The sequence below is a fragment of the Sphaeramia orbicularis genome, chromosome 11, assembly GCF_902148855.1.
Source record: "Sphaeramia orbicularis chromosome 11, fSphaOr1.1, whole genome shotgun sequence".
NCBI classification, from domain to species: Eukaryota; Metazoa; Chordata; class Actinopteri; order Kurtiformes; family Apogonidae; genus Sphaeramia; species Sphaeramia orbicularis.
The window spans coordinates 43,648,462-43,662,470 of record NC_043967.1 but is presented as its reverse complement, the minus strand read 5'-3'; the positions used below and the strand labels follow the sequence as shown (position 1 = coordinate 43,662,470).

At 36.6% G+C, this 14,009-nt stretch overlaps 1 protein-coding gene across 1 annotated transcript; it reads left to right on the top strand.

Moving 5' to 3' along the window:
* The first annotated feature begins 59 nt into the window (after nucleotides 1-59).
* kdm1b (lysine demethylase 1B) lies at nucleotides 60-11,956 on the top strand. Its single transcript, XM_030147694.1, has 21 exons — nucleotides 60-219; nucleotides 525-667; nucleotides 2,651-2,772; nucleotides 2,867-2,956; nucleotides 3,240-3,351; nucleotides 3,444-3,557; nucleotides 3,638-3,676; nucleotides 3,840-4,032; nucleotides 4,243-4,427; nucleotides 4,525-4,695; nucleotides 4,822-4,896; nucleotides 5,006-5,140; nucleotides 5,294-5,465; nucleotides 6,253-6,380; nucleotides 6,541-6,672; nucleotides 6,815-6,889; nucleotides 7,263-7,379; nucleotides 7,501-7,626; nucleotides 8,454-8,576; nucleotides 9,856-10,008; nucleotides 11,674-11,956. Exons 1-21 carry the CDS (start codon nucleotides 204-206, stop codon nucleotides 11,755-11,757), a joined length of 2,505 nt encoding a protein of 834 aa, XP_030003554.1. The 5' UTR covers nucleotides 60-203; the 3' UTR covers nucleotides 11,758-11,956.
* Nucleotides 11,957-14,009: the final 2,053 nt, after the last annotated feature.

Here is a 14,009-nt window from a genome sequence, read left to right as displayed (position 1 = left end):
CGGTGAGCAGCGGAAGTCAAAATTACGCATAAGCGAAACGCCCATTTCCTCTGAAAACAGGAAGTGGTATTTTGTGAACAGCAACGCATTGATTTTTCCCACAACAATAAAAGAGGGGGGACGCATACAGATTTTAAAAACCTTCACGAAAGCGCACACAAACCCTTTTCAATCCCGGTTTTAAAGATACGCCGTTGTCAGTCATGCTGTCGGACGCAGGTTAGTGTTCATAAGACGATTTTACTGCGGCTAAATGCTAAAGAGGATAGACTGACATGGTTTGGTTGGTTCAAATGCCTTGCAGTTGTAAATACCCTGTTATTTTTTGTGTTTACCTGCATTAAAATGTCACATTTCACTCGGGTAGCTGGTTTATTCTTAGTTCTGTTTACCTGATACACTCGAGGTTCGTGTTTTCTGTTATGTTTTATTAACATTCAGAGCCCTGTTTGTTCCAATAAAGGCCCCATTTGACTGAGCTCAGTCCGCAGTGATTAAGACATAATGTGGTGGTTTGTGTTTAGACTACCCTGGGAATGCCTCCGGTGCTCGGCGAGCTAAGAAGAGGAACTCAGGGGAGCCACCTGGAGACGGGCAGACCCTCCGTTCATCTGGACGGCAGATCAACGTCCGGGTGAAACGCACCAACAACCCTCCACCTGGACAGGTAAGTGCGTACACAACCTCTGTGTTATGCTGAATTCTACTCCCTGCCAAAAACTGTTCCCCTTTCCTAAGTCAGCCATGAAGAGGACAATGTGCACCATATTCACCCTGTCACAATTTGCTGAGAAATGCTCCCTGCTCACCCTTGTTCATTATTTTTTTTTCTCTTTTCTGACTGTAGAACAGGGGTGTCAAACTCATTTTAGTTCAGGGGCCACATTCAACTAAATTTGATCTGAAGTGGGCCAAACCAGTAAAATAATAACATAATAATATATAAATAATGTCAACTCCAAACCTTTCTTTATGTTTTACAGCGAAAAAAGTAAATTTACAATATGAAAAGGTTTACATCTACAAACTATCTTTTCAAAAGATGTGAATAACATGAACAAACGGAAAAAATAAGTGTAATTTTAACAATATTCTGCCTCAGTTAATCATTTACACATGTTCATTATAACTTACAGATCACAGTGGATCAACGAATACACAAAATATTTGGTAACAGGCAGAATCTTGTTAAAATTGTACTTACTTCTCTTAACACATTTCAGGTTATTCACTTTTTTTTTTTTTTTTTTGTGCAAAATTATACTTTGTTTTAGTGTAAATACATGAAAATAGTTACATTTACAAAGAGAAAAATTTGGAGTTGTCATTATTTATATGTTATGATAGTATTTGACTGGTCCTGCCCACTTGAGATTGAATTGGTCTGAATGTGGAACCTGAACTAAAAGGATTGTTAATATCTTAGTGTAATTTTTGCATTTCACAAATTCATCCCAAGGGCCAGACTGGACCCTTTGGCAGGCCAGATTTGGCCCCCGGACCGCATGTTTGACACCTGTGCTGTAGGTTATGGAATTAATTGTGAATTATTCAACCTCTTAACACCATCATAGCTGTGTAGCAGTTAAGTAATAAATAATATTGTATGATATTGCAGTTCTGTTTTTTATCTGTTTAATTATTAAAGAATGTGCAAATTGTAAGGTATATAAAACTTTTAAAAGTTAAATCTTAAATAGACAACACACAAAATATATGACAATAAAAACAGATACTGACGAAAACTGCATCACCCTCGGCTGGGGATGCAGTTTTCGGCAGGGAGCAGAATTCAGCACAACACTCTGCACTGGTGCAATGATATTAGCCACATCCACCCAAATACATACATAAGTGTCAGCTTCAGTTTGGGGATACATGTAGTTGAGTATTTCCTTTACCAAACACCAGACATGGAGAAGCTGCGTTCAGCTTCTATGCTCCACATGTCTGGAACAAACTTCCAGAAAGCCTCAGATCAGCTGAAACACTCAGGTTATTTAAATCCAGGTTAAAGACCCACCTGTTCTCAGCTGCATTTGAATAGAGTTTTTATTTATCAGTTCAGATCTGCACTGTTTCTTTTAATCTTAAAGTTTGTATCTGTTTATCTGTTTTATCTATGTATCTGGGCTTTTTGTTTTTTTTTCTCATGCCTGTACTTCTTATTGCTTCCCTGCTGTAATGCTTTTAATGTTTAATGTAAAGCACTTTGAATTGTCTTGTACATGAAATGTGTTATATAAATAAGCCTGCCTTGCCTTTACATGCAGCTCTACGTAAATAAAACTGAAAACTAAAATAAAATCACCCATGAAGTATTGTGTGGAAAAACTGTACAAGTGCCCAATAATCATATAAAGTTTATCTTTGGCATTTGTGTGTGTTTTGGTTTTTTATGCTCTTTAGGCCACGTACCCCACATATCAATTAACTTATCAAAAGTGACTAAATATCTAATCAGTTGTTTTCTCCAGCGGAACAAAAATACACATATTTTTCTATTTCTGCTGTTTGCTGTCTCCCTTTGTTTCCTTATTTTACTGTGTTTCTCGCTACATGCTGCATTATACTTCAATTGGGTTGTATTTAAGATGTTCTGTTAATAAAGGTAACTTGACTTTGATGATGATACTCTTTTGGACTCTAGAGCAAAAGAAAAGCTACAGACACAGAGGAGGAAGATGACCAGTCAGAGAAGAAATACAGGAAGTGTGAGAAGGCTGGATGCTCAGCTACGTACCCAGTTTGTTTTGCAAGTGCATCTGAAAGGTACTGGAGTGTAATATGACGTCAGAGCATACTTGAATCCTTATTGCTTGGATTTAATGTGACTAATGTATTTTTTACATGTCTTTATATTCAGGTGTGCTAAAAATGGATACACATCTCGATGGTATCACCTGTCATGCGGCGAGCATTTTTGCAATGAGTGTTTTGACCACTATTACAGAAGGTAAATTAAGTGCACACATTTTCTTCTCACATATTGTATAAAATCCTGCAGCTACATATTATTAATTTAAAAGATGTTCTAGTAATTGCGGAAATCTCATCAGACGTTTCTATTAAAAAAACATTTAAAAAATCAAGCTACAAGTTACAAGTAATGTTGCTTCAACGCTATGATGGGTTTTTTACTGTATCCAGTATCTTGGATATCTAACTGCATATTGCCACATAATATTTCGGATAAATGAATGTAAATGCAAACAGTTTGATTTCTCTCCCTATATCAGTCACAAAGATGGCTATGAGACCTTTGCTGCTTGGAAGAAAGTGTGGACAAGTAATGGGAAAAGTGAGCCGAGCCTTAAAGCTTTCATGGCAGACCAGCAGCTCCCATACTGGGTGAGTGTAGACAGTTTATCTTGTTCATTTTAAAGAGCTGAGTATGCCACATTTACAGCTATGGTTGAATAATGTTAACATTCTTCTTTCAGGTTCAGTGTACCAAACCAGATTGTAGGAAGTGGCGTCAGCTGACGAAAGAAATTCAACTCACTTCTTCACTTGCAGCAACGTATCGCTGTGGAATGAAGTTTAACAATATTAAGGTAAACAGAAGATAGAAAGTATGTTATTTTATTTAGTATGTGATATAAGACATTAAAAACAATTTGTTTTTCAATGACAGACTGAAGGACCGGACCAGTGCTCCCAACCTGAGGACCTGGTAAGAGGCTTTTCATGTGCATTTGAGCAGCTTTAATATTTTAGTTCAAACATTGGTCAGTCTTGCCTGAGTGATGTCCAACAGCAGAAGTTTATTTTAATGTCTCTTCTACTGGAGAACTGATTAAAGTGCTTTCAATCTTGAACTGTTTCCATTCCCACAGAGAGTGGTTGAGGTGACTGACAGCTGGTGGCATTCGATGCTGATTTTGCCACCTTTGTTTAAAGAAAGTCCAGCCAGCCCTTTCCTTGCTGCTTACTACCCAGACTGTGTAGGAATGAGTCCGTCAGGCTCTCCCAGCAACATGTCTCTGAATGAGCTGAGGGCAGATCACTGCAGAGCTGTACAGCCACAAAGTAAGTCTGAAGGACAAACAGCAGCCAGTCTTTACTGTACTGTGATAGACAGATAATTATATATAGAGATGTGGTTCCATGTGGAAAAAATGAGCCTTTATCATGCTGACCTCCTGTCCTCTCTCAAATAATAATTGGGACAAATGAATAACTGCAGCACAAGCTGTTTCAGCTCAGCATTTATTCAGTTGGATTTTGCGTTTTGTTCAGTTCCAGGTCTTTGTCCGTATTTCCAACCCTTCTACCAGCCTAACGAGTGTGGTAAAGCTCTTTGTGTGCGACCGGATATGATGGAACTGGATGAGCTTTATGAATTTCCTGAATTTTCCCGCGATCCTACCATGTATCTGGCTTTGCGCAACCTTATTCTGGCCTCCTGGCACAGGAACTGCAAGGTATGTAGATATCAAAGACCAACAGAACATTATTTTACAAAGTGAAAATACTTAACTGATTTTTATAAAACTGTTAAAACATCTTTTCTCATTAAAGGAGGTGCTGACTTCTCAGAAATGTGCTCTTCATATCATCGTTCGAGGGTTGGTGCGTGTGCGCTGTGTACAGGAGATGGATCGGGTTCTCCACTTCATGACCAGGAAGGGTCTGATCAACACAGGTGTGCTGATGGTCAAACGGCCTCTGCTGCCTGAAAGATATCGCTCTGTAAGTGACTTTATCATCAGCAGATCATGAAACAATTACGCAACTACAGAACACATAGTTTTCATTATAGTTGTTCTTGTGCAACGACCTTCCCTCAAGCTCACATCCCATCATTTGTTTTTGCAGAAGAATGTCATCATCATTGGTGCAGGGGCATCAGGGCTGGCTGCTGCACGGCAACTGCAAAACTTTGGCACTCAGGTAACTTATAACTGTCTCATCAGGGCTCCTGTTAGACATATTATCTGATGTTTTTTTACCATTGGTGTCAGAATCTTCGATTTATATTAAACATTTTTATTGTTTGCAGGTCGTGGTGCTTGAGGCGAGGGAGAGAATCGGAGGTCGAGTGTGGGATGATACTCGTCTGGGCGTCACTGTGGGTCAAGGAGCCCAGATTGTCAATGGCTGTGTAAACAACCCCATCGCCCTGATGTGTGAACAGGTAAATAATTGAAAAAATAAATCATAAGCAAAAAAAAACTCTTTTTAAAGTAAGTAATAAAATGAATCAATGTGTCAGTTAAAGTACATTGTTGTGTGGCATCTTCTTATGTAACTCTGGGAGTTACATTGTCTTTTGTTGTTTCTGGTATAGATGAGCATCAAGATGCACAAACTGGGAGAGCGCTGTGACCTCTTTCAGGAGGGGGGGCAGGTCACTGACCCTGCCTTTGACAAGCGCATGGACTTCCACTTTAATGCCATCCTTGATGTGGTGTCAGAGTGGAGGAAGGACAAGTCACAGAACCAGGACACACCACTGGGAGGTGCGTTGTTAATCTCATCTACTTACTCTAATAAAGCCACTGAAACCAGACGCATAGATGTTTTTTATAAAAGAAAAACAGAAAAAAATCTGTGTTGATGGAAAGGATGGTTGTAGGTAAATGCTGTTTTTCTATGTATGTTTTAGAGGTGTTGAGAATTCATACCATAGGCTGCCTAAACCCTTAAAGGCCTAGAACTATTTTTGTGGTGGTAAATTTTCCTCCACATTTAACCTTTCCTAAGTGATGTACCACCATTTATTACAATATTATTTTGTGTATGTTGTATTTTCAGTGAAAACCAGATATTTTCCTATATTTACTTTACTCACATGATGTTCATAGTATAAATTCAAAGGTTATTATATCAAAACAAAGTGAATCTAAAATCACTGTCGTTTGTCAAACTACATGGGTTTTATTAGTGAATCAGTGTTGCAAAAGATGATGTGTTGATGATTCATGTGCTTACTATGGATCCTCTGAATGTCCAAATGGGTCATATCTGGTGACAATGAAAAGCTGAGAAACTGCATTTCACCTGAAATACGTACATGTTTCGATAGGATTAGTTATTCAGAAGGTATTAAACATATATTAGTAGATGCTGTTGTGTTGCTGGTGACGGTTTAGATCCTTGTTAACATACTTTTTACACACTAGAATCAAATCATCACTGCACAGTATTGTTGTACTGAAAATGTACTAAAATCACAAGAGAAACTGAGTGATAAGCCCAATTAAAGATGAAAAATCTGACTTTATTTATGTGTGTTTATCTCTGCAGAAAAAGTCCAGGAAGTTAAAAAGAACTTTCTTCAGGAGTCTGGTATCCAGTTCAGTGAGTTGGAAGAGAAAGTGCTTCAGTTTCATCTCAGCAACTTGGAATATGCCTGTGGAAGCACATTAGACCAGGTCTGAAAGCATGCAAGGGGATTTTTGAGTTTTATTAAGAGACTTCTGGAGATTCACTCTAAATATGATGTGAAGTTGCTGAAAAGCCCCTGCACCATGAGAAAAATGTAAATGATACTGAAGCAACATGTCTCCTTTCTGCTGATTTCTGTTTTTGTAGGTGTCAGCTAGATCCTGGGATCACAATGAGTTTTTTGCACAGTTCTCAGGAGACCATACTTTACTCACTAAGGGCTACTCTGTTCTACTTCACAAACTGGCTGAGGGACTTGATATCCGCACAAAATGTCAGGTGTGTATTTCAAATGTTTCTTTCCAGTTTCTGCCTTGTTTTTTCTTTTTTTTTTTTACTAGTATTCTAGTAAATTGAACACTCCATAAAATAACGTCACTGTGAAGCTGAAAGTGAACATTCAAATTCTCTTTTGTTTCAGGTTCAGTCCATTGATTACTCAGGGGATCTTGTTAAAGTAACCTCTTCTAATGGGTCACAGTGGACAGCACAGAAGGTATGTGTCGATAGTCTAAAAAAGTTTTACAGTCCTTATCACACTAATAGTTTTACCCCTTTTTCTTCTGAGCTTTCATTTGTACATTGTAGGCTTTAGTTTGCTTTACATGCCTTTTTACTGTTGTATTTTTTTTGTTTTCATTTCATATTTCTCCCATTACTAATTCTTTCTGATAGTATTGATCACATTACTGAGCTCTTTAGTATTTTGTGTCCCAAAAAGAAGAATAAAATCACATAAAGGATCTTCAGTTGTCAGCTCTACTGTATGCTAAACAATCTGTATTCGTCATATCAGTATTTTGTGCACTGCTGATTAACATAGTGGAATGCTGATTCATTTTACCTGAATGTCCTCTCCTTATTTCTAGGTTCTTGTTACGGTCCCACTGACTTTACTACAGAAGAACATGATTCAGTTTAACCCTCCTCTTCCTGAAAGGAAATTGAAAGCGATTCACAGTCTTGGAGCAGGGATCATTGAAAAGGTAACAGAGCTAAAAGGAGAGATGTTAGGATGTGTAATCTACAGAGAAAAAGTTGAAAAGTGTTGTATCGGTGAGTTCTTCTACTTAGACATGTAAATATGTTTTTTAAATGTTTCTGTAGATCGCTCTTCAGTTCCCACACAGATTCTGGGATGGTAAAATCCAAGGAGCAGACTACTTTGGCCACATCCCTCCATCTCCTGATAAGAGGGGCATGTTCAGTGTTTTTTACGACATGGATCCACAGGTTCGGTTCTTTCTTGATTCTTATAAACATGTTACAAACACAAAAAACTGGTACAAACTAAAACAGGGAGCATTGTTACTCTTCTTGCACCAAATTGACATTTTTCCTTTTCCTTGAATTCCTTGACGTTCATTTTCTTCATCGATGTCAAATCCTTGCTTTAGTTTTTAGGTTAATGGGTGAATTATTTTATCAATACATTTTCTTTATGATATACAGTCATCGTGAACATCTTTTGACTTGAAAGGATTAAGACTTTAAGGAAGAAGATGTGTTTAATTTCTATGTTACAGCACAAAGTATAAAGTATATGAAGTATATGATCAGGGGGTTTTTATAATTTAACATCCCTTTCAAGGATTTAACAAAATGATCCAGAAATGTTTAGATTTACAACATATTCCGTATGTCCAAAAAAATTGTCATTCAAATGGATTTTAATGCTTTATGGACTAATTTACTACTGCTATGACTTTGATTGTTTGTGTCTGGATACTCCCTACTACTATTTTAAGTATATATAATGAATTCATTGCTTAATTAATTTCCCACAGGAGATAAAGTTGTATCTTATGTCACCATTATTGTTCATAACCATTTACGTAGGGGTACAGCACACAAAGTTTCCCCCATTCTCCCCTTTATCTATTGTATATTCTTATACAATGCCACTGACTGAAAGAGCTCTTCAAAACTGGCTGGAGGAGGATGTACTTATGGTTTGATTATCCTTGACGGACAATGAGGCACAATCAGGGTCAAAGCCAAATGTATGACTTGTTTACAGTTTGACCTGACATTATTTTTGTGTGTTTGTGTTTGCATAGGGGAAGCAGGCGGTCCTCATGTCGGTTATCACTGGTGATGCTGTACCTGCTGTTCGGGAAATGGAGGATAAGGAGGTGGTCGACGAGTGCATGAAGGTTCTGCGAGAGCTTTTCAAAGAACAGGTACTGCAGCCTGGCACCTGGCAAAAGACAGGGTTTTTTTTATAAGCTGCTGACGTAGTATTTATTAATAGTAACTTAAAATTAATGCACAACAACAAGTCATTCTGATGTCCTATCTGTGTTATTATTGTTATTATTAAATATGTTTAAAATGATCCTTCAGTTGTGGAACTCTAATATCCTCTTTTGAAGCTCATCTTTAGACTCACTTTTCTTGTTTTAACTTTTTTGTAAATTCATGCATAATTTTTATTTAAACTCAGAGATATATTGAGGATGCAACCTCATTTACAATATAGCCGAGAGAAACCTAAATATTTGAAACATACAACGGACATATCAGAAATACTAAAATGTAAAAGTAACAAAGACAAATTAAAAACGGAGAAGTCTGTTTAAAAACAGGAGCAGCTGGAGGTAAAATAAGATGGAATTATGGATTTAAAACAGAAATATTTGAAACATTCAATGCATATATCAGAAGTACCAAAAAGTAAAAGTGACAAAGATGAACTAAAAGCAAGGACATCTGCTTAAAAACAGGAACAGCTGGAGGTAAAATAAGAAGTGATTTAAGGATTTAAATTGTCCTAATAAGTGTGGTAAGTTTCAGATGCTTTTGGAGAGTGTTCCTGGTTTCAGGTGCACAGTAAGAAAAACTGGAATTTCCCAGTTGAGTACGCACTGAAGGAACCTGCAGTTTGAGCGAGTGTGATATTGACTTGATTTAAAAGATACTAAAAAAATAAATATAAGATGGTAAAAGACCAGTGAGGGCTTTAAAAACAAATAAAATCCAATGTGATTGTATTAGTAGATATGTTTTTATATTTTCAGATTATTATTTCTAAACACATTGGCATGGCAACTGACAATGAATGCAATTTTGTCAAATACATTTGATTGTAGTTTTTATTTAATTCAGCTACAAGAGACGGCTATGAAACACAATTTCCCTGATGTGATTCTTGGTGGAGATCTATCCTCTTTGTCTCCCCTCTTCTTTTTCTACTTGGTTTTCTTGTAAATTCTCTCAGCAGACTCTGGTAAAAGACCCCAAGGAATACAACCTTATGACAACAGCAATTTAGGGCAACTGTAGACTCAGCGTCTAGACTTTTTGGAGCATTTTTTGTCTTTATTTTAGAAGTGAGCTGCAGTGAGATGTGAGAGAAAAACCTGTGGAAAGGGAAGTGAAATAATACACTGTGGTTGAGCCAGAAAAGTTGTTATTTAAAACTGTTATGTAAATATGATGTGTTTCTATGTATGTTAACAGGAGGTTCCAGACCCGGTGAATTTCTTTGTCACACATTGGAGCAAAGACTCATGGTCCCAGATGTCGTACAGCTTTGTGAAGACTGGAGGCAGCGGGGAGGCCTACGACATCCTTGCAGAAGATGTGCAGGGAAAAGTCTTCTTTGCTGGCGAGGTAACTGACTTTATCAATAATCATGATAAGTGTCCATTAAGTTGTGTTTTTACCACTTATCAAAGCAAGACATTTCCAGCAAATCACTCAAGTCTGATTTGTATGTTATTCCAAATTAAATGTTGTTGATGATGCTTCACCTTGAGCATGTTTTGATCATACCTAGATCTGTTTGTAAAAGACAATATCAAGGGCCAGTGTTTGTGTCGTCTTTTTTTTTTTTTTTTTAATTTTTAATGACAGCAATGTTTTTTCAGTTGTTCCTAAATGGAAAAGAGGAAAGAAATGCTGCATGGACATGGGCCCTTACATGTAGGACTGTTAACTAATAGTTATTTTATTTATTTCATTACTGGCTGATTAGGTTTTGGATCAACTAATCATTTCGCCATTAAAATATGAGATGAGGAATTGGGCCTAAATAAAGAAAAAAAACTAGTTACTGTCAGTTAAGACTTAAAAAATGTATAATCTTTTGATTTGATATATTTAGTTATGGATAAGTCTGTGACATAGCCCTATAAGGTGTGTTTACCTGTTTGAGACGTTCAAACAAATGTTTACTTTGATTCAAGGGAGGTTTTTAACTCTCAAAGGTCAAAGTCAAGGTTGGCCTTACACAATATATTAATGTATTGTATCGTATTGTATTGTGTATGATATAAGGAGACCTTTTGTTGTTTTTCTAAATTCTTCTTTTTCACTATCATTATTTTTTCAGGGAGTTTCCAATCAGTTGAACTAAAGGTTTAAGGCTGAATTTATTTATTTTTTATTTTACCTTTATTTAACCAGGAAAACCTCATTGAGATTAAAAATCTCTTTTTCAAGAGTGTCCTGGCCAAGACGGGCAGCAGTACATTAAATGGTTACAGACACAGACTTCTGTACATAAAACGAATACATAAAAGCACATAGACAAGTCAAACCTTCCAAAGTCAACTTTGCAAAAAGTGCTCATGAAATGTAGACAAAGTGCGTCAGATAAAACATCTGCAGCCAGATGTCTCTCTAAGTCATACAACATCCTCTTAAAAGTGTCCAACGAAACCAGATCCTTAAGTTTCAGGTCTTTTTGTAGTTCATTCCAGGTGAACGGGGCCGCATACCTGAAGGCCTTTTTCCCCTGTTCAGTTCTAACTTTAGGAGCAGACAAAAGGAAAAGATCCTTAGAATGCAGATTATAAGCGTCTGTGGTTCTCTGACTGATGTAAGTCAGAAGGTAGGATGGGAGAAGACCTCGGATAGACTTATAAATTAAAATACGCCAGTGACTCGGTCTGCGAGCCGACAAAGAAGACCATCCTACAAGATCATAAAGCAGACAATGATGGGTAAGAGATTTAAAATTGGTGATGAACCTCAGAGCTCCATGATACACAGTGTCCAGTGACCGTAAACTATGGGTGGAGGCATGCATGTAAAAGACATCACCATAGTCCAACACAGACAGAAATGTACTTGAAACGAGTCTCCTTCTTGATTCAAAAGACAGACATGTCTTTTAAATCAACATTCAGAACATTCAAAAGAATGTTTTTTTTCCCCTTGTGGCTGAATCTGTGATTTATGATGTTGACTCTATTATAAAAAACAGTGTTTGATGAAAACACCTTCAGATGAAACACGTCACATACTTTTTTCTTTCATGTTTCTACATTACAGGCCACAAACAGACACTTCCCTCAGACTGTGACCGGCGCCTACCTGAGTGGCGTCAGAGAGGCGAGCAAGATGGCTGCTATGTAAACTCAGAGAGCACCAAAACACACCAGCATAGACAAACCCGTTGCCTAGAGCAAAAGAGCATGGGACTGTTAATCAACCTGGCAACCTCGCTTCAATTCTCATGATGTTTCCCTGTACTGTGACGTGAGTGAATAGTAAGATGTTATGTGTCACTTTCCCACAGCGGGGTCAGGTAGGGGTCACCAGGGCTTTGCTCTACATCAGAGGTGTCAAACTCCGGTCCTCGAGGGCTGGTATCCTGCATGTTTTAAATCTTTCCCTCTTCCAGCACACCTGGTTCAATTAATGATCAGCTCATCATCATGCTCTGCAGAAGCCTGATAATGATGTAATGGCTTCTAGGTGTGATGGAAGAGGGAAATATCTAAAACATGCAGGATACCAGCCCTTGAGGACCAGAGTTTGACACCCCTGCTCTACATATTCAAAATGGGAGAAAAAATGTGATGACTTATACCACAATTCAACTTCAAATACTGTCTATTGGAGGCTTGAATCACAAATTCCCTGTGAAGCTCTACCAGAATCCACTGTGCTGGAAAGGAGGATGATGTTACTTTAATTTCTGAGTTTAATGAGTGATATTTTTTAGCACTTCTGTGATCAAATGGTCAGAAAATTTCAGTTTTTTGAAAGATGAGATTGCAGTTGACATTGGTAACCTCTCTCTGTTAATCATGATAAACATTTCATCTCCAAGATCATGTTTCAAGGCATTTTATCTACTTAAAAACACTTTCATAAAGAATTACCTACCAATGTTTTCCGCAGCTCTAATGGATGTGATTCATATTGTATGTGATTGTGTTGGTACAAATGGTGACATGATGGGATGATGTACGAGTATCGTAGAAGTAGTATGTGACATTTGATCTAGAACAGGTTTTTGACTGAAAATCGTAAAAAAAAAAAAGAATAGATTGTTGATGTGTATGTCTACTCAAATTACTATGAGATATGTTCAGACCAGACTGTCCCCGTACTTTCTCAGGGATGTGATCAGAATAAAAACAGAAATTAATGAAGCTAAATCATTTGACTAGATCTGTAAGATGCTTGCATATATAAACACACTAAATGCACACTCCAAAACATAAATGAGGAAAAACAACAAATTTCCTTTGGTTTGGGGTTTGGCAATGGCACAATAATTTCTTCAGTTTGTTTGAATTATGTTGATAATTAAGCTTTACATGTAGATTTTCATATCTTTGTCTGGATCATGTCCTAATTGTCAGACATTACTGTGCTTGAGTATTTATCTGGTATGTGTGTAATAAACTGAGCTATCGACTGCCAAATGGAAAAGTATCTGTTTCTCCTTGATTTAGTCCTCTACTCAGATCCACAAAGATTTTCAGTCTAGTTATTGCAAAGTTACAAAATATATTAAATCCAATACAATTGTTTTTTATACTAATTGTGAGTGATGTTAATAATTAGGTTAGTAAATGCACCACTGTCTTGAAAACAGTGTTATCATTTCCAACTGAAAAAATAAGTTTACCTTAGTTTTAGTTAAAAGCTTTAGATGTTGAGTTTTAGTGTATAAACTTCAAATCAGTTTATCAGTTATTTAGTGTAAGTACTGTTAGTTGTTGTTTATTAAAGTTTAGACAATTTAAGTTTGAAAAAATGTGTTTGCTTTACGCAAGTTTTAGATTATAGGTGCTTTTGTTTTTTATTTAAAGGCTAATTATCAGTTTGACTAAAACCTATTAACCAAAAACTGCTTTCTATGCTTCAGAAAATTCAGTTTAGCTTTATTTTTATCTGCTAATTTATACTTTTTGGGTTTAGTCTAAATGTTTCAGGTTAATTTCAAGTGAGTTAAGTTGTTAAAGTGATTTCTCTCATGAATATTATAGTATAGTTACATAGTAGTACACATTTTAGTCCCGAGGTTTCAGTTCTATTTTAAGATCTTATAGTTCAGTTTTTGATAACAAGTGCTAGTTTATAAAAGTTTCAAATTAGTTTTAGTTGAGAAGTTCTAGTTGAGTTTTAAATTACAAATGTTCAATTACATATTTTTATTCATACGTTTCAGCTGAGTTTGTGATTTTAAGTGTTAGTGTGTAGATTTTAGTTTAGTTTTAGTCTGAAAGTTTGAAGTTAGATTACAAATGTTAGAATATATAATTTTTCAGTGCAGAGGTTTCAGGTATATTTTAATCAAGAAATTCCAGTTTGGTTTTAAATTACACAGTTTGTTAAGTTTAATTAGTCTTAGTCTAGTGCCAGGTAAGTTT

Excerpts from the sequence above, each read along its gene's own strand:
- kdm1b (XM_030147694.1), top strand. Across the intron at positions 3,677-3,839 it reads GCTCCCAACCTGAGGACCTG|AGAGTGGTTGAGGTGACTGA; the intron begins GTAAGAGGCTTT and ends CCATTCCCACAG. Across the intron at positions 10,009-11,673 it reads AAGTCTTCTTTGCTGGCGAG|GCCACAAACAGACACTTCCC; the intron begins GTAACTGACTTT and ends TCTACATTACAG.